At 40.9% G+C, this 22,987-nt stretch overlaps 11 protein-coding genes across 11 annotated transcripts; 6 read left to right on the forward strand and 5 right to left on the reverse strand. All coding sequences in view use genetic code 12, as the record gives it.

The window, feature by feature from the left end:
- Positions 1-280: 280 nt before the first annotated feature.
- On the reverse strand, positions 281-739 carry PICST_29954 (predicted protein; the record flags this gene model as incomplete). Its single annotated transcript, XM_001383043.1, has 1 exon — positions 281-739. One exon carries the CDS (start codon positions 737-739, stop codon positions 281-283), a length of 459 nt encoding a protein of 152 aa, XP_001383080.2.
- Positions 740-1,870: 1,131 nt separating this feature from the next.
- HMP1 (microtubule-associated protein (MAP)) lies at positions 1,871-5,935 on the forward strand (the record flags this gene model as incomplete). The annotated part of the gene is made up of 4 exons (XM_001382489.1): positions 1,871-2,153; positions 2,196-5,042; positions 5,079-5,660; positions 5,727-5,935. 4 exons carry the CDS (start codon positions 1,871-1,873, stop codon positions 5,933-5,935), a joined length of 3,921 nt encoding a protein of 1,306 aa, XP_001382526.2.
- Positions 5,936-6,007: 72 nt separating this feature from the next.
- On the reverse strand, positions 6,008-7,025 carry PICST_76097 (60S ribosomal protein L5). The gene has a single exon (XM_001383044.1). The coding sequence runs from the start codon at positions 7,004-7,006 to the stop codon at positions 6,113-6,115; it is 894 nt and encodes a 297-aa protein (XP_001383081.1). The 5' UTR covers positions 7,007-7,025; the 3' UTR covers positions 6,008-6,112.
- A 1,349-nt stretch (positions 7,026-8,374) lies between these two features.
- NPT1 (nicotinate phosphoribosyltransferase) lies at positions 8,375-9,808 on the forward strand. The gene has a single exon (XM_001382490.1). It carries the CDS (start codon positions 8,380-8,382, stop codon positions 9,655-9,657), a length of 1,278 nt encoding a protein of 425 aa, XP_001382527.1. The 5' UTR covers positions 8,375-8,379; the 3' UTR covers positions 9,658-9,808.
- A 181-nt stretch (positions 9,809-9,989) lies between these two features.
- On the forward strand, positions 9,990-12,983 carry PICST_87941 (predicted protein; the record flags this gene model as incomplete). Its single annotated transcript, XM_001382491.1, has 1 exon — positions 9,990-12,983. The coding sequence occupies one exon, from the start codon at positions 9,990-9,992 to the stop codon at positions 12,948-12,950; it is 2,961 nt and encodes a 986-aa protein (XP_001382528.2). The 3' UTR covers positions 12,951-12,983.
- A 226-nt stretch (positions 12,984-13,209) lies between these two features.
- PICST_55136 (predicted protein) lies at positions 13,210-14,109 on the forward strand (the record flags this gene model as incomplete). Its single annotated transcript, XM_001382492.1, has 1 exon — positions 13,210-14,109. One exon carries the CDS (start codon positions 13,210-13,212, stop codon positions 14,107-14,109), a length of 900 nt encoding a protein of 299 aa, XP_001382529.2.
- Positions 14,110-14,290: 181 nt separating this feature from the next.
- On the reverse strand, positions 14,291-16,449 carry SSC1.1 (Nuclear-encoded mitochondrial protein member of the heat shock protein 70 (HSP70) family). The gene has a single exon (XM_001383045.1). The coding sequence runs from the start codon at positions 16,334-16,336 to the stop codon at positions 14,384-14,386; it is 1,953 nt and encodes a 650-aa protein (XP_001383082.2). The 5' UTR covers positions 16,337-16,449; the 3' UTR covers positions 14,291-14,383.
- A 499-nt stretch (positions 16,450-16,948) lies between these two features.
- PICST_29961 (predicted protein) lies at positions 16,949-18,838 on the reverse strand (the record flags this gene model as incomplete). Its single annotated transcript, XM_001383046.1, has 1 exon — positions 16,949-18,838. The coding sequence occupies one exon, from the start codon at positions 18,836-18,838 to the stop codon at positions 16,949-16,951; it is 1,890 nt and encodes a 629-aa protein (XP_001383083.2).
- Positions 18,839-19,047: 209 nt separating this feature from the next.
- PICST_12788 (predicted protein) lies at positions 19,048-19,839 on the forward strand (the record flags this gene model as incomplete). Its single annotated transcript, XM_001382493.1, has 1 exon — positions 19,048-19,839. A coding segment is annotated over one exon (792 nt), but the record flags the coding sequence as incomplete, so codon positions are not given.
- Positions 19,840-19,979: 140 nt separating this feature from the next.
- On the reverse strand, positions 19,980-20,596 carry PICST_88102 (predicted protein). The gene has a single exon (XM_001383047.1). It carries the CDS (start codon positions 20,544-20,546, stop codon positions 20,022-20,024), a length of 525 nt encoding a protein of 174 aa, XP_001383084.2. The 5' UTR covers positions 20,547-20,596; the 3' UTR covers positions 19,980-20,021.
- Positions 20,597-20,980: 384 nt separating this feature from the next.
- On the forward strand, positions 20,981-22,225 carry PICST_29964 (predicted protein; the record flags this gene model as incomplete). The annotated part of the gene is made up of 1 exon (XM_001382494.1): positions 20,981-22,225. The coding sequence occupies one exon, from the start codon at positions 20,981-20,983 to the stop codon at positions 22,223-22,225; it is 1,245 nt and encodes a 414-aa protein (XP_001382531.2).
- Between the last annotated feature and the right edge of the window lie 762 nt (positions 22,226-22,987).

The following is a 22,987-nucleotide window of genomic DNA, read 5'->3' on the forward strand; positions in this document are numbered from 1 at the left end:
TCTTTAAATTTGCCTGCACTCCGCATATCCATACAGAATGTTGCGCCTTCTAACTATTTTGTGTATTCTAGGTAAGAGAATTGGCTAAAGAAGAGTTGCAGTAATTTCGGATAAGAGAACAATTTAAGAAAGAAAATACTACAAAGAGAATGGGTGCAATTATATGGAACCAGCTCCGGGTTTTGGTATCAGGTTCACGCTTCTAAGTGGCGTTCTGCCAGTTGCCGCAGCTTAAGGAAAGCCTCAGGAGTTTAGATAAGAAAGTAGTCTACAGTAGTGTTCAAGCCTCTTTCTTTCCCAAGGGCCACAAATCGACTTTGTTATTAGCCGCATCAAAAAACTCTATGAAGTCAGCCGGGTACTTGTTGGTATGTTTTAGAAATCCTATATGAGTCTTTGCGGTACCAAGAAAATGGCATACACTGACATCAGTAGTTCCATCAGGGTGGATCCGAAGAAGATTGAGCCACAGGTTGCTGAGTCTGACCTTTTTCACGTCGATTCTCACTCTGTATGGAAATGAAGGTGTGTCCTTAACGTACTCCTTGGACTCATTTCCATAATCAACGTAGCCTTTGCTGTGATACTCCATGACATAGCCATCACGAGGATCGGGAAAAGGTAGGTCGACGGTGTATCGATAAGTCTTCTGTAACCTCTTGACATTTTTCCATGGATCAACCCCTCCGAGTGTGATGAACAAGCCATTAAGGCCAATGGAAATTGAGTATACAGGCATTTTCGAGATGGCTGCTATCCGTTGCTTCTTCGCTTGCTTTTTCGCTTGCTTGTTTCCATCCAAACAACATTTTGAATGCTATTCAGCCGGTTCACAGTCTCCTTAATATATTTAGTGTTTTCTTGCTACGGCTCCAAATGCAGACAGTTCACATGAGCCATAAGCAGCGACTCCTGCAGGCCTACCCCGTCCTATCAGCCTGTTCCAGGTACCAACCGAAACTTGGGGATAACCAGGAAGAAACCGGTGACAGCCACGTGAAAACTCCATCCTGTGCTCAAAAAGCGATTAGGGATGACTTCCCAGCCTGAGGCCAGCTGCGGGCCAACCAGATAGGAAGAAAGAAAATGTAAGAGATAAGTTCATAAATGTATATGCTCTCTGGGCCTGTTTGGTTATTTGTAGCTCTTCCAGTGTCCACGTAACGAAGACGTAATTGTAGACCAACCCGGACTCACCCCAGACTTCAACCGAGTCCACTTCTGCCGGCTCGCCACCAGCCAACTGAATCCCTGTCGTCATAGCGCATACCCTGTTGTTGCAGTGGTGAAGCAGCTGTCTACAGGAATTTCTCTGTGTGCTGAACTATCTCCAATTCCTTCACCGCTACGTAACTACTGCATACATCTGTAATCTCGATAGAGTCTACATAGCAGACGTTCGTATATATAGATCTCCAATTCGAATCGAAACCGAATACCAGAGAACAGCTCAATCTCATCCCACGATAGAGTCTTTCTTGGATCCTTACACTGTTGAGCCGTCATATACTGCTCTCAAAATTCGTTGCAATCCAAGCTCCGGTTATCATTGGAGATTAGCGGAAATTGAAATTTAAGGATTGATACGTCTAGAATCCATCTTGAATTCATTCTAGATACACATCACAGATATCCACCAGCCATATCAGTCACAATTTCATAGTCCGCATTGGTCATATCCTCACAATCTTCACGTCTTCGTGTCTTCCTTTTTCATATCTTCGTTCCTTCGAGTCTTTCCGTCTGAAATACTACATCTACATTCCGGAAGTGTGTGATGGCTACAAACCCAGAAGTCACTCCTCCGTCTTACCAGCTGGGCTCCAATGGCAGCCGCGCCGCTGCAGAAGTCGACCAGATCCGCACATCTATGGCATCCGAGTATGACACTGGTGTATCCAACGGAGATGTCGATTGGTTGTTTCGAGGCAAGTCCAAGAAGTTGACCAAGAAGATGAACATTGTTCCCGTTAATGGCGCCGAACGCAGGAATAACTCCAGGGAAGATGACGCTGCCGAAAAGGAAAAGGAATTGTCTGCCAAGACGAGCCCTACTGATAAGAAAGATGCTACGTCTGCAAATTCAAATATGAATACAAACTCAACTGCGAATACAAATACAACCCCAACTACAAATGCAGCTATAAATTCAAGTTCTTCTGGTTCTTCTTCAATTCCAGCAAACTCAACTTCAGCGGTGTCTTCTAAGCCTTCTGCTCCATCTGTAACTGCAAACAGTAACATGCCAGCCAATCAAAACCCTGGCAAAGATGCAGTTGCTGAAAAGCTCTCCAAGCTCGACAAGTTCAAGTTTGGCCGCTCACGTTCATCCTCGGCTTCTTCAGTTACCAACCAACCTCCAGAAACCCAGGCTCAACAGAATCAGAAGGTTTTGGCACAGAACGCAACTAAAAGACGAGGTAGTTTGAACTTCATCTCTCCATCTCTAACGAGCGATCTTGCTTACAACGACAATGATATTGCAGCTGCGCACACTTCTTCATCGCCCAACTCCTCACCGAATGTTTCCAGAAGCAATTCTTCTTCTGGTAAATCGAGATCACTTTTCAGCTCCCTTTCGTCCAAATTCAAATCTCTGTCGGCAATTCCATCTTCGACAGCAACAGCTACACCTCCGTCGACTTCTACATCTACTTTGACTTCGCAGCCTCAACAAAAGTTGAATCCTAACTTGATCGGTTCTGCTTCGGGTTCGACTGATCCAAACAGTCAGGATTTGGCTTCTGTGGTAAATAAACCTCCGGCTGGAATTCCTGGTAAACGTAGAACTTCATTTGGCACAAAACTCGGCTCTAGCCCTACTCAGAAAGAGATTTTCGTTCCAGCCACAGAAACTGTGAATTCAACGAGAAGGCGTTCTTCATTGGTTCCGCTGGATTTCCCTATAAAGTCTTCTTCTACGACATCTTCTTCATCAATCTCGTCCTGTGCAGCTACCAATAGAATCGTTCTTAACAAAAATCCCAATAGGGGAAAGATCCCGTTGAAGGACTTGAATGGTATAAACTTGCGTAGAGTAACCTTTGCTATCGACAAATTGGCGTACGATCCACAACAGCAGATTCCCTCAAGAAGACCCAAGAAGGGAAATGTCCTCATCCCTCAGGACTTGATGGCACCTCCGCCACGTTTGTCTCAGGGAATTTCTCTTAACGATGGAAACAGAGTAGAGCTGCAGCAAACTCACCAATATACCGATAAGGAAATCGCCTTGGCTATTGACGCACAAAGAAGAGCACTCTTAGAGGCTGAGAAACATGCCCAGGAAGCTCATTTGTCTGCGAAACGGATAGCTGTAGAAGTCGGGCTATTTAAACAGCAGAAATCTCGTTCTTCTTCATCTGTCGGATTTTCTTCATTTACTTCAGGCACCTCAGTGGGTTCTACTACTGACGAAGATGACGATATTGGAGACATGGCTCATGATGTGGGCAAAATCGAAATCGACAAACCTTTGCATTTCCATGAGAACCACTTCGATGAAAGCACGGAGGAACCTACTGGCGAATTGTCATTAGAAGTGATTTATACAAGATGCTGTCATCTACGGGAAATCTTGCCTATTCCTGCTACACTTAGACAATTGAAGAACAAATCGAAACCCTTACAGGTTCTAAAGTTATTAAATCCTAAGCCTACGCTTATTGATGTCTTATCCTTCAGTGATTTCATCGCCATCACTCCTATCAACACTGTTATATTTGATAATGTGACAATGACAACGGAAATGCTCAAACATTTTCTTGCCTCACTTGTATACAACAAGTCGTTGGAGAAGTTATCACTTCGAAACGTTGCCATAGATGAGATAGGTTGGAAGTACTTGTGCAAGTTCTTATCTAGAAATACCAGCATCAAGAAGCTTGATATCTCACAGCAGAGAGTTAAGACCGAAACAAAGGCCAATTGCATCAGAGCCAACATGAACTGGGACTTGTTTATACAATCACTAGTGTTGAGAGGAGGCATCGAAGAATTGGTCATCAACGGATGCAAATTAACTGATGAAAAGTTCAAAGACTTGGTGGAAAATACAGTCAGTATTTCTACTTATAGATTCGGAATTGCTTCGATAGAGCTTAACCTCTTTAAGGCACAAGTAGTCGCAGATTGGTTGTCTAGCGAAGGTTCCAAGTGTGTTGGTGTAGATATTGCTTTCAATGATCTTAGCAAGGGGCAGTTAAAACCATTCATAAAGGCTTTTGATAAAGGAAATGCCAATCTCTTGTTCTTTTCCTTGAATTCGACACACTTAACAGATGTTGATGAGACCACTGAGTTGATCAAATCGCTTGTTAAGGTGAAGACTTTACGATTTTTAGACTTGAGTTCTATCCCAGATGTGTTTCCGGCTATTATTTCTCGTTTAGGGAAGTATCTTCCCCATTATGAGAATCTAAGGAGGATTCATTTTGATCTTAATGAGCTTTCAGCTCAATCCATAGGAGTTATATCGGAATTTCTCCCTAGGATAAAGACTTTAGTTCATGTTTCAATGCTTGGCAACAGAAGTCTCAACATTTCGGCAGCAGGAACGTTATACAATGCTGTGAAACTATCCAGTTCCATATTTACCCTTGATTTGGACTATGATTTGATTCCTGATGATTTATCGCAGAGAATTGCATTCTACTTAATGAGAAACATGGATAGAACTATGAGACCAGAGTTGGATTCTACAACTAACCACAAGGATAATGAAGAAGACCTCATGTTTGACGGTTCCTTGTTGATGCAGACTGCTGAAAAGTTGCTAATGGAGAATGAACTGCAAGACGATGTCAAGAAGCAGAAAGAGGACTTGAAGATTCAACGTATTGTCACAAATGCATTGATTGAGCGTACAAGATCTATTCGAAAGGATATACATGCAGCCATTGATACATTATTTGAAAAACGTAATCAAGGTACGCTTTCATTAGAAGGAAAAGAGACTTTACTTAGGTTCTGCCTTTTGGACTCTTCGTTGGAGAAGCTTGTACATATGTTCGAGGAACAGGCAGCAAAGAGTGTTTTGAAGGGTGAACCACTCAGCCCATCGCCATCATTCGTAGGAGACACGAATCCAATTGATAATATAACCAATGGCCCTGGAATTGATCGGGTGAATTCTCCATTGAACATCACGATCACTACTCACGATAACATGCACGAGAGTTCAACTGAATTGATCACATCTGGACCGATTGTTACACCTCATATAACAAAACCAGAAGCACAATACTTTCCTGGCTTGGATCCAGCTTTTCTTCCTCATCAAGTTGTGTCAGAAGCGACTTCAGATGGAGTTGACGTTCCTATAGACTATTTAACCGGTAGGCCCGTTCTTATGAGGTCCATCAGTCAGACGTCGGTACATGCTAAGGAACAGGAGAAGGAAGAAGGTGAATTCCACAGGTTGGGATTCTTTATGCAACTGAGAGATAATTCTTCTGATGAAAGTGGAAAATCTGAACCTACTTCTGAAAGCAAGGCCCCTTCTAGTCCCTCAGCTAATAAGCATTTGCCGTTGTTGAATGTGTTACCGTCTGGTCCAGAATTGAGAGATGCTATCATTGCAGCCAAAGGAATTGAAAGCGTTACAGATTTGATTGATAAGATTAACAACAATGACCGAGCTAGCATTGACAAAATTTACAGTGTTTCACAAAAAAAGAATACTACAGCTACGAATTGTGTTGACACAACTGGACCTACACCAGAAGAAGCATGCGGAAAGGACGACGATGGAAAGGCTTGCAACAAATGTGAGCCTAAAGACGTAGCAGATGATATATCGATAGACTCCGATATCGACGCTATAGACACTGTCACTTGTTCTCACAAGGATCACGAAGTTAATGCCGTTGTAGATGAGGTTTACGAAAAGTTGCTTAATGACGCCCAAAGGTCTAGACTGAACAAGCAAGACTAGATCACATAGCACATAAATAGAAAATACATGGTAGCTAAAGCCAGCACCAGCTGGTCTACGGTTTGTGAAAGTTTAAAATGAATACCCAAAAATTTTATAGACTAAATCCCTATAGAACAAAAAGATATACATATTAGGATATGAAGAAAAAAGTTCTGAAAGATGGACTCAAAACATTTAGTTTTCAGCTTGGAAGTCAGCGATCTTCTTGTTGATCTTGGCTTGTCTTTCTTCTCTGGTCAACTTAACTTGTCTGAACTTCTTAGATTCAGCAGCGTATTGTTCCTTGGTGAACTTCTTTTCAGTTGGCTTGAAGACTGGGTCTTCTCTGATCTTGGCGTGAGCTTCAGTGTAGAGTTCTTCGATGTCTTCAGCTTCGATTTCGTCAGCAATGTAAGACTTGAACAAAGTTCTGTACTTTTCTTCATCATCATCCATCAATTCTTCAATGTATTCAGCAACGTGACCACCGAAGATGTACTTTCTCAAAAGTTCAGCGTCCAATTCTTCGGCTTCGATATCCCAACCTGGGAATCTGTTTGGAGAGTGTGGGACGTACAATCCACCGTCAGAAGCACCCTTCAAGACACCGAAGATTCTGGCACCGGTGGTGGTTCTTTGCAAACCAATGTCCAAGAAGACCTTGAATGGTCTTGGGCCGTCTTCAACAGCTTCAACCAATTCGAATTCACCTTCAACTTCTTCAACACCTTGGTAGGTTTCGTCCAAGCCCAACTTTTGCAAGGCTCTTCTGGCAACCAACAAACCAACAGCGTAAGCAGCGGACCAGTTGGTCAAACCGTGGTTGATACCGTACTTTGGCAATTCGTGGGCGTAAGCAGCAGTCAAAACGACATCACCAGTGATTTGGGAAGAGACGATTTGAGCGACGATGTCCTTGTTGGAGAATCTGACGACCAATCTGTACTTTGGAGTGTTGTACTTGGCCTTGTGTTGGGTGACCAATCTCTTTCTTTGGTAGTAGTCGGTCTTACCTTCCTGTCTTCTACGGAAAGGAGTTTGGAAACGGGAGTGGTAAGAGGAGCTCTTTAAAGCCTTTTGGAAAGCCATTTTGAATTGTCTTTTTTTGGTGAAGAATCAAGTTCAAAAAGAATAAAGAACGGCCTAAAATTCACTTCTATAGCCTGAAAAATTTTCGTCTCTACAATTTTTCAAATCTGCTTGTGCACGACTCAAAAAATTTAGAAAAAATTTGAATGCCATCGGACTGCACACGAGTTTAAGAGACAGCACAGGAAGGGGAACTAAGCGATGGTTGGTACTGCATCTAGAAAGTATAATAAGCTGATGCAGCTTATGTAATGGTTGCAAATTGACGAGAACTTCGGTATTGAAGAGTCACAATTACTTTCGAATTAAGGTCGCGTATTGTTAATGAATTTGGGTGGATAAAGCTGGATAGTGAAATTCTTTCCTTATTTCAAATGCCTTTCAAATGTCTTAGATTAACATATGGTGCTCAATTCATTATATATAACAAACGTACAGAAAGATACTCAAATTCATTTGCAATGCACATATACTTGTAATTAATGTGACATCATAACTTGATCTATTTGATCTTTTATTGTAATTTCCTACTGTCTGAAAGGTAAAGGAGTTATTAAAAACATTTTGCAAATTTGTTTCCAATATTCAAAAGAACTAACGACATGTAAACCCAGGATTCAATTTGTCTAAAGCATTACAAAATCACACCAAAGGTTCGCTATTTTCACCAAAGAAACCAAAGCTTTTGAGTTTGACGACTGTAGCTGCCGAATGGGTTGTTGAGGTCCGACACCGTCTAACTCGGTCAAAGGATCTAAAACTTCAGACTACCAGTTAACCTAGGCATATTTGTATGTAAACGGCTTCAGTGCCATTTGCACCCAGACAATTTACGAGGGTGGGGAACTTTTTAGAGGGAGATAAGCACCAATTAACAAAGACTGACGATCTTGTCAATGATTTCTTCGGTAAATTCCTTTTGTCCGTTAGGATGACTAACTGCGGCAACGAAGCTCCTCATGAGTGTTCCAAGCGAATATGGGATTGGATCTTCAATTGGTGAGCCGCATTTCTGGTGCTAGAGTGCTATCCAGAGGGGCAGTCGGAAAATAACCCCCACTGAAACCAGAAGACTGCTGACTGCTGACTGACTGTGCTAATTAATGAATCCAGAAAGCGTTCTCCTGAAGTCCGAATAACTTCGCTTGGCCAAATTCGTGTAACAATTGCAATTTCACATTCCCATTCCCCTTCGCATTTAGACTCTATTAGTCATTTAGTTGCTTTACAGTACGGGAAATCTCGGGGTCGCACTATCGATCGGTTTATGAAGCGTGCGTTATCGGAAAAAAATATATATTTAATTGATTTTCAGGCAAATTCAAAATTTGAAACCACAACCTATTCAACATATCTCCACATCACAGCCTACCATGACATTGAAAGAGCCCGCTGCCATCACATCCCTCTTGGATACAGACTTATACAAGTTGTACATGCATGCTGCGGTCAACAAGCATTTCAAGAATACGCCAGTAACATACAAATACACCAACCGTACGCCTTCGATGGTTTTCAATGAGGCTTCTATCGCCTGGTTGAAGAAGCAAGTCAGCTTGTTGGCGGAGTTGCGATTCACGGGAGAAGAGATTGGATACTTGAAAAAGACATTACCACAATTGCCGGAGGAGTACTTCGCATACTTGAAGACGTTCAAGTTAGACCCAGCTACGCAGGTTAAGTATTACAACGATGGAAAGGACGAACTTGCCGATTTCCAGCTTGAAATCGCAGGTAACTGGGATGAAACAATCCTTTACGAGATTCCAGTTTTGGCATTGCTTTCAGAAGCCTACTTTAAGTTTGTTGACACCAACTGGACCTACGATGGCCAGGACGAATTGGCCAAGCTCAAGTGTTCTCGATTGTTTGCTCACAACTGTCTTTTCAGCGAGTTTGGAACTAGACGTAGAAGATCGTTCAGAACTCAGGATATAGTCGTTAAGTCTTTAAAAGAATACTCTTTAGCACACCCAGAGCAAAAGCATCTTTTGTTGGGTACTTCTAATGTGCTATTGGCCAAGAACTACGACTTGGCTCCTATTGGGACTGTAGCTCATGAATGGTTCATGGGTACTGCTTCTGTCAGCCAGGACTATACCAATGCCAACAAGCTAGCCATGGACTATTGGATCGATACTTTTGGCCCAAAAAATGCTGGACTTGCCCTCACAGACACGTTTGGAACGGAATCATATCTTAAAGTCTTCAACAAGCCATACTCTGATTACTACACTGGAGTAAGACAAGACTCTGGAGACCCAGAAGTATACGCAGAGAAGATTGCTGCTCACTACAAGAAATTGGGGTACGCCGATTTCTCCAAGATCATCTGTTTTAGCGACTCATTGAATATCGAGAAGTGCTTTAAATACAAGCAAAAGTCGGACGAATTGGGCTTAATGGCTACTTTTGGTATTGGAACATTCTTCACAAACGATTTCAAGTCTACAGTGGAACCATACGCCAAGTCTGCTCCTCTCAATATTGTCATTAAGTTAAAGAATGCCGGTGGATATGACTCCATCAAGATCAGTGACAACTTGGGCAAGAATATGGGAAACCCAGAAATCGTGTCGAGGGTGAAAAAGGAATTGGGCTACGAAGAAAAACGTTGGGATGAAGGAGACGAGTCCAAGAGATGGACATGAACAACAGATTAAAGAGACGCTTGAACAGGTACAGTACAAAAAAGACTCAAAATAACTTTTCGATAATTTTACGAGTGTGTATGATTGTTACATAGAATGACCTAATGTCCAGTATTACAATGCTAACTAGCATAATTACATAACAATTGGTACCAGACAGTAAGTAGGGCTCAGGTTACAAACCATATCGAGCCATTAGTTGCTCCTAGAGTAAACTATTCGGTAGTGCATACACCGGTCATCCCATCAGTTGGGGTCAGTCGCAGCATTGAAAACTTCTAATTAACGAGAGACTTGCTAGAATATTAAGGGCCTGACCTTACAGCCTCACCATGGAATTGTCTTCAGGGAACTTGTTGACTGTGCTCACGTTAGCCAGCGGTTCTGAGCGGAACCTCGAACAGCAGAATGCTGAAGCGCAATTGAAAAAATGGGAAGTCTCTTCTGGCTACCATTACTTGCTTCAGGAAATATATTTAAAGACAGAGGTCCCATTGCAGATCCGGTGGTTGGCTATTATCTGTTTCAAAAACGGAATTGACAAGTACTGGCGGTCTTCCAGGCAGTATGCTATCTCGAAAGAGGAAAAAGTGCAAATCCGGTCCCGAGTTTTCTACTTGCTTCATGAACAGAACAACCAGTTAACCGTCCAGAATGCCCATTCCGTGTCCAAAATAGCCAGGTTTGATTTCCCCAGTGAATGGCCAACGCTTCTCGATGACATTGCCAAGAGTTTGGACGAATTCGTGTTCAAATCCAACGACTTGATTTCTACCAATAACATGTTGATAATCCTAAATAGAATTATCAAGACTATATCAATGGTGCGAATTGGCCGTGCTAGACATGCCATGCAAAGCAAGGCACCCATAATAGTTACCATCTTGATCAAATTGTACCAAAAGTTCTTTCAAGGCTGGACACAGAGTTTGGATCTCAGTTTGATGGAAATCTGTTATCTCTGTTTGAAGAACTTGAGACGTATCATTCCTGAAGGATTCGAACAGCCACATAAAAACCAAGATGTTTCTGAATTTCTTGCCTCTACAGTTGACCATTTGCAGCTGTTGATACAAGAACATGACAAATACTCCTCAGATTTGTTGGAAAGATACGTCAAATGCTACTGCAAATTGTATGTAACCATAATCAACAACAATCCTACAAGTTTTGTCTTATTGCCCAGCTCGCAGAAGATCTTGACTACTTTCCTCACGTTGTTAGAGCAGAGAGCGGAGTTCATCTATAACAGCTCCGAAGAAAACGACTTCTGGGAAATACTTGCATTGAAAGGTTTCGTAATCTTGAAGAAAATTATGGCTTACATTTTCAAAAAAGGTGCTATCACTTTGAAACAAAGAAATGATAAAGTAGAAGTATCCAGTGCCATCGAGAAGTTGACCAAAGATTTCTTCACCCCAGACGTAATTCAGCATTTGTGTGAATTGGTAATAAATTGGTATCTTCGTTTGAAACCTTCGGACTTGGAAGGTTGGCTCTTAGAACCAGAAGAATGGGTCAACGAAGAATTGTCTACCAGTTGGGAATATCAGATACGTCCATGTGCTGAAAACTTCTATCAAGACTTGATTAGATACTTCCTGGATACTCTTACGGGCTATGTGATCAATAAGATCTCCTATGGACTTGTGGAGAATGAATCCGTGGATAGAATCTTGATGAAGGATGCCATCCTTTGCACTTTCCAATTGTCTTCGAGTGCCATTGCTAACAGTGTCAATTTTGATAACCTATTACACGAGGTATTCATTCCAGAGGGCCTAAAGAACGACCTAGTTGAGAACAAGATCTTGAAGAGAAGAATCTGTTTGATCATTGGTGAATGGGTGTCTGTGCAATGTTCGAGAGAAAGTAGGATCGATATATACAAGCTATTACTCAACTTCTTGCAGCCTACCAATCAGATCAACGATAAGGTTGTCAAAATTGCCTCCATTCAAACGCTCAGAGCTATTGTGAATGATTGGGATTTCAACAAACACGACTTCCAACCATTCTTGAACGACTTTGTCAAATTGCTCCTTAATTTATTAAACGAAATGAAACTTACGGAATCGAAATTATACATATTTAACACTTTGGCAGTCTTGATTGAAAGATGCAATCCTTTGATGGACTACCAAACATTGATAGATATTCTTAGAATCATACCGAGATACTGGGAATCCAGCTCTGTTGACAACGAACCCATTATCAAAAATTCGTTGTTACGAGCCTTGAAAAGTTTAACAATCTCATTGAACGAGAACTCAGCCGAGACGCATGCCATTGCACTTCCATTGGTAAACAGCTGTTGTTCTGAATCTTCTGAATTATATTCGCTTTTGTCCGAGGACGGCTACGACTTGTGGTTGTCTTTGTTGAAGTACTGTCCTCAGTCACAATTGAACAATAACCAGATCATGGAACTCTTTGAACTAATTCCAAGTGGACTTTTAAACTCTACTGAAATTCTTCCAACGATTTTATCAATTTTGAGAAGTTATTCATTGTACGCACCAGAGTTGTTTTCTAACAAGATTTCGTTGGAATTGTTCAGGGTCTTGGCTGGTTACTTGCCCAAGATGAGAGACGATGCCTTTGCTGTGTTTGTATCCCTTTTAGACATATTGTTGCTAGAGAACTCTTCTAACGAGTCCTTTATCAACAATCTTCTTACCAGTGGATTATTTAGCGCCATGATTGATTACGTTCTAGACGATAATCAGAGTATCATCTTGTGCACCAAGATCTACTTGGTTCTCTCCAGATTGGCTAAGAACTCGCCAGAGGTGTTTTTCAGAATGTTGGATATTGCTTCAGTAGACGTAGAGAAATTCTTCAAGACCTGGCTCCAGTACTACAACAACAACGGAAACCCACGTAACAAGAAGGTTAACTTGATGGCGCTCTTATCATTAACTGCATATGGTGTACCAAAGAATATTAAGGTAGCATTGGAGATCCTGGCCGAGGTGGTGAAAAGAACCTTTTACTTCTTGGAAGAAATAAAAGAAAACGACAACGGAAGCTGCGAGGCCTACAATCTGGACTTCACATACGAGGACATTGACGACTATGCCTACTTGGATCCCGATATCAAGCCTCATGGTGAGAAGAACAGATATGGGCTCTTACTTGAAAAGATGGATCCTGTGTACAAGACCAATCTTTTGGAGTACTTGAAAGAGACGATTATGTCGTTGAAGACACAGCTTCTGAACTCCGACTTTAACCAGTTGATGTCGTTAAATGATGGATATACGCTTGATAAACTTCACGCGTTGACCTGAATGAAAATATATATAAAATACACATAATGCATTATGTATGTAATTCATACTATAGCTATCTCGTATTGTAACTCACAATCTTGGAAGTCTTGAAGTCACATGATCAACTGCACTTGACCCCATGCTCTCCAGTGGCGATCTGAGATTAACTGAAAAGTGAAAGTGAAGAATAGGAAGAATCAAAGAGTATTCATCTACGCTCTATCATATTTTTGGCTTTTTGCCTGCTTTTTTCTGATTCCACTCTATTTTCACCACAATGTTCAGAAACAACTACGACAACGACTCCGTAACATACTCTCCTACCGGCAGGTTGTTCCAGGTAGAATATGCCTTAGAGGCAATTAAACAGGGTAGTGCAGCTGTGGGACTCTCGTCGAAGAACCATGTTGTGTTGGTGGCATTGAAGCGTAATGCGGAGGAATTGGGTTCCTACCAGAAGAAGATCATCAAGGTGGATACCCATATGGGAATTGCATTGGCTGGTTTGGCCCCTGATGCAAGAGTATTATCGAACTACTTGAGAAAGCAGGCCATGTCTTCTAGAATGATTTTCAACAGACCATTGCTGACTTCGAAAGCTGTTTTGTCAATTGCTGATAAGGCCCAGGAGAACACCCAGTCGTACGGATCTAGACCGTACGGAGTGGGGTTGTTGGTTTCAGGCTACGACGAGACCGGGGCACATCTTTATGAGTTCCAACCTTCTGGATCTGTGTTGGAATACTATGGAGCTGCCATTGGGGCAAGATCTCAAGCAGCCAGAACATATTTGGAAAGAAATTTGGACACCATCCGCGAAAGCGACACCGTAGAGCTGTTGATTGTACACGGATTGAACGCATTGAGAGACACTTTGTCGCAAGATGTGGAATTGACATTCAAGAATACATCTGTGAGTGTAGTCGGTAAGGACATAGACTTCACCATATATGATGATGAAGACGTCCAACAATGGTTGGACAAGTTGGACTCGGTGTCGAATGCAAGAAACAGAGAAGAGGACGACGGAGCCGATGAAGAGGTTGCCGAAGAAACCGCTGCTACCGATGAAGCTGTAACATCCACTACTGGTACTGGTGCAGCTTCTACCGACGCTGCTTCTGGAAACGATGCACCTGCTCCATCGACAGACGACAGAATGGAAACTGACGAATAAATAGTATAGAAAAGTGTACAATAGAATGTATCCGAAGATTGATGTAAAGAATTGAAGAATGCAAGAATCAATGTAACGAAGAATGCATAAAATTTACAGAATCCAAAAAAATTCATACGTTGAACTTACAGCATTGCAATAAAGTGAACAAAGAGACGAAAGTATGTATCCAAGAAAGTATCAATAAAATGTATCTATTGAATGTATGGCGCCAACAAAAGATGGTGCATCGTAGACTGGTCTACTTAACTATGTACAAGTATACCTATTTAAATTATACATTCTTCTGCTGTTCCTGTTGCTTGGCAGCTACTTTTCTAATTGCCTGGAGACATTCGTTTTGCATGGCATTGACCTCTTCATTGAGAACAACAGGGTCGTGAAGAATTTTATTCTCTCTGATATCATTGATCTTGACTCTGATGGCATCTTTCTTAGCCGATATCGACTCTCTTTCTATCTGTTCCATCAATTCTCCAAATTGGGCAAGCGCATTGTCTGTGTCGGTGCATAATATTTCAGCTCTTGAAGCATGTTCGTAGTATTTCCGAAGCTTTTCGTCAAGAAGTTTGTTCTTCTCGCTTTCCTCTAGAATACGCTTTACTTCTTCTTCTGAAAGTCCGGTTTCGCCTGAAACCTGGATGGAAACAGTGTTAGGCTTATTATAGAACTCCAGGTCTTTGGGATATGGTGTCTTATCAGTGGCTGTTACATTGATGATTCCATCAGCATCAATTTGAAAGTTGACGGCTATTTGTGGAGTACCCTTGGGCCCAAGAGGAATATTGGATAATTTGAAGTTTCCTATCAATTTGTTGTCTTTGACAAGAGATCTTTCGCCCTGGTATACTCTAATTTCCACACCAGTTTGTCCGTCTACAGCAGTCGAAAATATCTGTTCTTTCTTTACAGGCACCGCCGAGTTTCTGGGAATTAATGGACTGAAAATACCACCGTAAGTTTCTATACCTAAAGACAAGGGAGTCACATCCAATAAGATCACATCCTTTATCTGACCAGACAAAACAGCACCTTGGATAGCCGCACCAAGAGCAACTGCTTCGTCTGGATTTACAGCCGTGTTGGGCTTCTTATTGAACAACTCTTCTACAACCTTTCTCAATTTTGGCATTCTGGTCATTCCACCAACCAAAATAACCTCGTCGATATCCTTAATTTTCAACTCGGCATCTCTAATACATCTCTTGACTGGATCGATGGTTTTATTGATCAAATGCAAAGACATTTGATCCAACTCATCCTCGGTCAACTTGATACTGATGTGTTTATCTTTGACAATGAATGGAATGTTGATCTCTGTTTCTTTGACATGAGAAAGCTCGATCTTGGCCTTTTCTGCTGCTTCTCTAATTCTCTGAACAGCGAACCTATCATTCAGCAAATCGAGTCCGCCGTTCTCTTTTTTAAACGTATCCAAGATATAGTTCAAGAGAAGGATGTCAAAGTCCTCACCTCCCAAATGGGTGTTTCCATTAGTGGCTCTGACTTCAAATACGCCGTCTTCTATGTCCAAGATAGAGATATCAAACGTACCTCCTCCTAAGTCAAACACCGCAACAATTCCGTCGCTCTGTTTCTTGTCTATACCGTAAGCCAAAGCAGCAGCCGTAGGTTCATTTACTACGCGCAATACGTCTAAGCCTACGAGTTTGCCAGACTTCTTGGTAGCCAGTCTCTGGGCATCGTTGAAATATGCCGGCACAGTCACTACAGCATGCTTGATAGGTAACTTATCTTTGCTGAGATTGCTTTCCGCTACCTCTTTCATTTTCTTCAAGATTAAAGCACTGATCTGAGGCGGAGACATCTGTTTCCCATACGTAGTGCTTAACCAGGCGTCTCCATTAGAATGAGGGAAAATCTTATAGGGAACATTCTTCAAGTCACGTTGGACTTCGTCGTCTTCGTATTTACGGCCAATGAGTCTCTTGGTGGCAAAAAAAGTGTTTTCCGGGTTAATGGCTGCTTGCCTCTTAGCTGCTAATCCTACTAGAACTTCCTCATCTTGTCCTCGCTTGGAGAAAGATACTATAGAAGGTGTGGTTCTTCCCCCCTCTTCGTTTTCCAAGATCTTTGCTTCTCCACCTTCCACAATTGCCACAGCAGAATTGGTAGTTCCCAAGTCTATACCAATCACTGAATGGAATTTCCGCTGAAAAATCCGACTTGCTAGCAGGATCTGCCTTGGGAGACTTGTTCTGAGCATTCTGAAATTGATATTCTATTATGAAAGTGAAAGAACCTTTTAAATAACTTTTATAGAGAAAAGTGTATATGTAATACAGACAACTCTTCTATAAAGTCAATAATGAACTTATCTCAAAAGAATTGTCTTTAAAGGCCATTTCGTTCTTGACCCCAGAGAATTCGCAGAATCGCATTTTGGCATATTATCCATATTGGATCTGAAAAAATGACCGACTGCACAGTATAGCTAACGGAGAAGGGTTCCTAATTCTATTGTGTACTTTCCTGGCCCTTCTGTCTTGTGATAGGGTCTATTGTCTATCATTATTTGGCTTTGGAATAGGCAGTGCTAAATTAGTAGCTTCTGTGTCAATTTAAAAGAAATACAACATATTCTGTGAGTCTGATTTTTCGGACTATGTTCGGATTTGGGTGCAAAATTCTAAATGAATATTTGCATGCAGCTTATTCTAGGTATACCGAAATGTATTTGTACGGCTACTTAACCTACACAATCTACACTGGATTTCATAAATCATAAATTATATAACTCGGGCAAAGGTTTCTATTATATACATTTTAAGAATTGAATATCGTTTCTAATTCAGAATCTATCTTAGCCCAACTATAGTCAGTAACCAATGGGATAGAATCTGATGAATTCTCCATAAAGTTCTATACCTTCGAAGTATAACAATCCAAGAATATCTAAGCGGATTGCCCCAAGTAACTGCCTGAATAAAGTGATATCTCCAACAGGAAAACGAGTAAGCTTAACCGACTCGCTTCTATAAATACTGTAGTGTCCATTATTCAATAACGTGAAAAGCAAATCGGGCTCATCCTGTTTACTCCCTAAAATAATGGCAGGTTCGCATGTTCTGGAGTGAAAAATAGCTTGTCCATTCAAGATACTACTCGATAAGCAAGGACAGGTATTCTCTCTTACTTTTTGAAAGGATATGACTCCGTCAGTATTGTCTAACAAGTCGATTCCTTTGGCGAAAAAATGCGATGAAGGTATCCCCTTAGAGAGCTTGAGGTGCTCGACTAGGGAAGGCTGGTATTTGCCAAAGTTTTGGTATATTGTGTTCAAGTGAATGAAATTGTTAGACTTTAGCAATACTTGCTTGAGATCCTTTCCGTCATAGACATAGTCGATCTCACTACTCTCACGTTCATATTGTCCAGCAATCAAATGACAAAGTACCTTTGCGAACATGAAATCGTCGGGACTGACAAAAGCACTATTTGGCCTGAGCCATAGTTCTGCTGAGTAGTTTTCTTTGTAGAAATTTGACAATGAATGAAATACGTTCATGTCCTTGAAATAGTCGACTACGTATTTCTCGTTCACAGGGTCTATATAACTGTTCCTCTCATTAAGGCGATTCATTCTGGCAAGAACCAGAAGAAATTCTTTTACAGTGAACACCTCAATCTCATAGCATCTCCCGGACACGTAGGTAGGTCTTAGTAGACATAGGATATCACCAATGCGGATGAAACTCTTTGTTAAAGTAACACGGCAGTTGGTGACCCTCTTCTCGTTAATGACTATATGAAAGTCTGACAAGAATTCTTCTATCACACGTCCAAGGATCGCCATTACTACGAAACTGGAACCTTTGGAGATATCTGAATACAAGCTCAAGATGTTGAAGTCTTCAAAATAATCGTACGGATTGTAGGTATCTACGTCTGATGGGCAATGTGGCATTTGGGTAGTAGTCTTTATGGAAAAATGTGAGTAGCAGGTTTCGATTACTCTTTTAACAAATAGCTTAAATGCCCTGCTATCTTTGAAAGTAAGGATGTCCTCCTTCATGCCATTCATTAATGTGAAACTTTTGAATTTCTGTAGCTCCAATTCAGGTCGCAAGTTCCGACGGAGAGTATTTCTGATCTGCTGCAATTTTATAGTTCGGTTTCTCACCAAATTCGGATTGGGACCCATTAAGAGTGCAATTCTGAAACATATAGCCTCAACTCTAAAGGCACTGGGTTCGGAACATACGGAAATCGGTGTCAAGTGCTCAATCGCTATACGGACAGTTTGTGCCTTTATCAAATTTACAAGAAGCGATAGTTTCGAGATATCTATGGATCCACCCAAAGAGACAAATTCAGACTCTGATTTATCTACAAGTTTCTCAAACAAGTTTTGAAGTATAGGAATGTAATGATTGTCGTTGGCAAATTTATCGAGAAATACGCCTATATTTGTAGTTCCTCGGGGTGAATACTTCGACAACCTTGAAGCCAATTTCTTTTGCTTCTTGAACATTTGCATTGACAAGTCATGCCACGACGTGTAGGGCACATAGTTCTCGGAATATAATTCGTAATCGTTTAGAACATTTCCCCAGTGGTGGTCGTATATAGTTTTCCAGGCATATCCATTTCTTGATTGAGAAAGCGATTTGCAGGTGAGAGACAAATTGATGATATCTTGGATTTCGAGGGAGCCCAAGAAGATCACACGGTTGAGGATATCAACCGGTAGATCGGATATGGGCATGCTTTGAATTGCTGGAGCTGCTCACATAAAGTGGAGGAGCTCTTATTGAATCGGAATTATTCTCATTTTGAGATAAATATACGAGGCGAGATGTTCCACATAGTCGCACCGAATATTTTATAGTATGGAGTGAAAAATTAGACCCATCATGATCTACGACTAAATGAATTCGTTCTTCACTAAGATATTTCTTAAAAAGCACTACTAGAATGGGCAAAAGAAAGTCCGGAGACAAGGGAAGCGGTGGAAAGAGCAAGAAGTTCAAAGCTAGCGGCTTCATCGACCCACATACTACTGGTGTATATGCTACATGCAACAGACACAAGGAACAAGCCTGTAGAAAAGAGTTGATGAACTTGTTTGAAGAGAAGATAGGCGAATATTTTGACTTAGAGAATGGAGACAACTCGGAGGATGAAGGGCAGCAAGACGAGGACAAAGAGCTTTCGATAGAAGAACAGATACAGAAGGAGTTGGAAGGATTGAAGGAAGTCAAAGGTACCAAGAAAGAGCTTCTCAAGCCTATCGAGTTAGACTGCGAATGTCTTGTCTTTATAAAAACCAGACGTCCTATTGATCCCGAAGTGTTGGTAGAACGCATATGTCAAGAGAGTTACGAATCAAAGATCAAGAATACGAGATACACCCAAAAACTTACACCGGTGACTTTTTCTGTGAGTCCTACGAAGGAAGAGTTGAAGAAACTAGCCCTGAGAGTGCTTGCTCCACATTTCCATAAGCCCGAGGGCCAGGAACCTATCAAATTTGCTATTCAGGTGTCAAGACGTAACTTCAATGCCATGCCCAAGGATGAGATCATAAAGTCAATTGCAGAAAGTGTAGGTAGAGATCATGGCCACTCTGTAGACTTGAAGAACTACGATAAGATTATCTTGGTAGAATGCTACAAGACTTCCATTGGTATGAGTGTAGCCAACAACTACTTGAAGTACGATAAGTTCAACTTGCAGCAGATCTTTGAAAAAGGTGTAAATAAGGACGATACTAATATCTACAGTAGAGTTGGCAAGGGTACTGAAAAGAAGAACGTAAAGAGTGACAAAGAGAATGGAGAGAAAGACTCTGTTTCTGTAACCACGACAGATGTGGAACAAGAAAAATAGCAAAAGGAAAACTAATTGTTGTATTATACATATATGAATCGCATGGCATCGTACATAGTCTAATAAAAAGACAACCTTTCATCAAAAGACTTCAACTCTTTCCAGGCAAGCCAATCTGCCTCTGTGTTAGGAATGAGTCCCATGGTATATAACTTGTAGATCCCAATAGACATGTTAAGTAACTGGAAGAAAACAAATCCCAATTTGGCCAATAATATATTGGACGAGTTTTTCTTAGTGATCAAACCTTTGAAAGTGTCGTTGGTTTCTGTGAAAATGGCTTTCAAAGGGTTCCACAATAACATTAATGTCATAGTCATTGGAATGATCTGTAACGAGTTACCAGTCATATAACTCATGATGGCATTCATCGGTATGGACTTAGCAGGACCAGTTGCCAACTCCCATGCCTTTTTTACCTTCAATTCCTCCATCTGCTCATCACCGTTCTTGAACAGAACCTTCTTAGTCTTACCTGAAGCAGATTTTCCATCCTGACCAAACCCTGGAGGGAGCACCAAGGGCTTCTTTGTAGATTTTGGTGTAGCCACAATTTCTGGCTTCGTTATTTCGGTATATGACATTTGTATAATTGCACTATAAGTGGAAGAGAATTATCGAAGTTGTAATTGTAGTTGAATGGATTATATAATTAGCACAAGATCTGTCTATACCTGTTCAATTCTATTCATTACTTTTGGTAGAGTGATGGAAAGTATGCAGGATCGTCCTTTCCTTGGAAAGAAAGGAATTTATTCATTGTTAAACAGAGTATGGCGCAATGTTACAAATTCCATACTAAAACAGGGGTATATCAAGGGTATATAAGCTCCTGTTGCTTCCGACTGTTTTCAATATATAATTTATATATTAACTCTTCTTTTATACTGAAAATTTGAATAAATTTTATCCAAGGGAATTGCAGCCGTACATATAGAAATTCTAGACCTGTATATACGTTTACTTCCCATGAGATTAGAAGTCAAAAGTCAAGTCGAATCCAATCAATAAATCTCAAATGTCCAATTTTTCCACAAATGCTCTGTCGACTGGTAGATCGGAACTGCCAGAAGAACAAACATACAGTCCCATTACTGCAAGTCTTCTCGCAAAAGCGATTAGGGAACAAGCAAATCAATTGCTTGAGAAACAATCAGATGAATTTGAGGCTAAGTTTCTACTGCTTCAAAACCAAATTCATGATATCCTAACGCTTATTTCTGCCGAGAAAAGTGGTAACAGAAAAGGAGTTTCGAGAAATACTGACGATTCTTCGACCATTACGAGTACTAATAGTGATATTAATCTTATTCAATCTAGTATTGAGTCTAGTTCGGTGCTCGCTGATGATGACTTAAGTGTAAACATCAGTGATCCACCTAAAATTGAACACTCTCCATCGTTTAAATCAAGTAAACCTTCTGCTGAAAAAACATTCAATTTATTTGAAAGAACTAACGATACGATTAGAAAGTCTCAGAAACGCTTTCATGAATCTTGGAGAAAATTACCCAAGCTCAATGATAGCAGCGTTGAACTATGGTCCAGGGCCCTTCAGGAACTAAACAGTGACCCAGACTATAAAGCTTTGTCTAAAGCAAACTTCAAAGTCGACTGGAACAGTTTTGAATCCAGAACTGGACTCCATGGTAATGAACTTAAATACTACTACGATTGCTGGAAGGATGATCTCATTGCACCTTATTGCAATAATACTTTGAGTATTCTTGCTGCTACCCGAGATCATACTGTCACCCTTGAAGATCTAATTGAGTACACATCGGCGCATGCAGATGATGCTAAAACCATGTCTATACTTGAGGAAGTGCAACGACGTTACCGAATCGATATACTGTGTAAAGACTATGTCTCAGAATTGAGAGGCAAAAACACGCATGATTATGACCGTATAATTCAATTTATTGACGGTATTCCTTCCGACCTATATGGCACCATTAGTCACTACTGTAACCAAAGACACGATGGCAATTGTATAATAGCTGCCGCTACGGCCAATTTCTATTATAAAGAATTTATGACCAAGGAGAATTTTCATTACCCTACCCCCAACACTTTCCAAAAGAAAATGATCAGTACACCTGGTTTCTCTGGTAAAGTTTTATCTGATTCCTCTAAATCAAGAACGAATTCCAAACACAGAAAAGACAGGAGTAACTATAATAATTATTCTAAAAATAAACTGCTGTTGGAGAATAACCAGAAATCGTACAGAAGACAAACGGACAATGTTAATCACAACTAAAGCTCCGGTGGTCTCAATAACCATCTCCGAGTCTTTGTTGATGACGCACCAATACATAAATCGAAGTTACGTGCTAGGATCTGCTATGACTCTGGCGCTACTCGGACCGTTGTTAATCTGTTAACATATTTATCTGATATCAGATACAATCTTACTGATCGTGAGAAAGTTTATAATACTGCAAATGGAGATCAGGCATATGCTCTTGCGAAAGGATTTTTCACTCTCGAGGCAAGTCCCTTTCACATTAAGCTAGACGCTGTGTATATACCCAACATACCGGTTATACTTGTTTCCGTCAGCCAACTCGCATTGCAAAAGTATTTCCTCCATTTTGAGGACGACGGTTTCTACCTTGTTCACAACAAAGTAAGACACTATTTAGGTTCACTAAATGATGGACTTTATATTGCCAATGATAAGGATGTACTGTTCTCGAAGAACACAGTCCGTTTCTTCAACGAGAAGCATATCGATGTTGGCAATATCCCCCAACTTGAACTCAATATTAATGGACCACATGATTGGGTATATCATCACCTAATGTACAATCATATGGCTCTTACCAACCTATTGAACCTAGAAGTGCAAGGTCACATCACGGTTGACGACACTGAGTCAAGTAAGAATCTTGTGAAGAATTGTATAACCTGCAACAGTATTACTGTCAGACAATCATCACACAATCATCACACTCAACGCGCCGCTGTGCGCAGACTTGAACGTGTGAGTTGCGATACTATCGGACCTTTTCAATTTAGG

The sequence above is a fragment of the Scheffersomyces stipitis genome, chromosome 2 (genome assembly GCF_000209165.1).
Source record: "Scheffersomyces stipitis CBS 6054 chromosome 2, complete sequence".
In the NCBI taxonomy this organism is placed as follows: domain Eukaryota; kingdom Fungi; phylum Ascomycota; class Pichiomycetes; order Serinales; family Debaryomycetaceae; genus Scheffersomyces; species Scheffersomyces stipitis.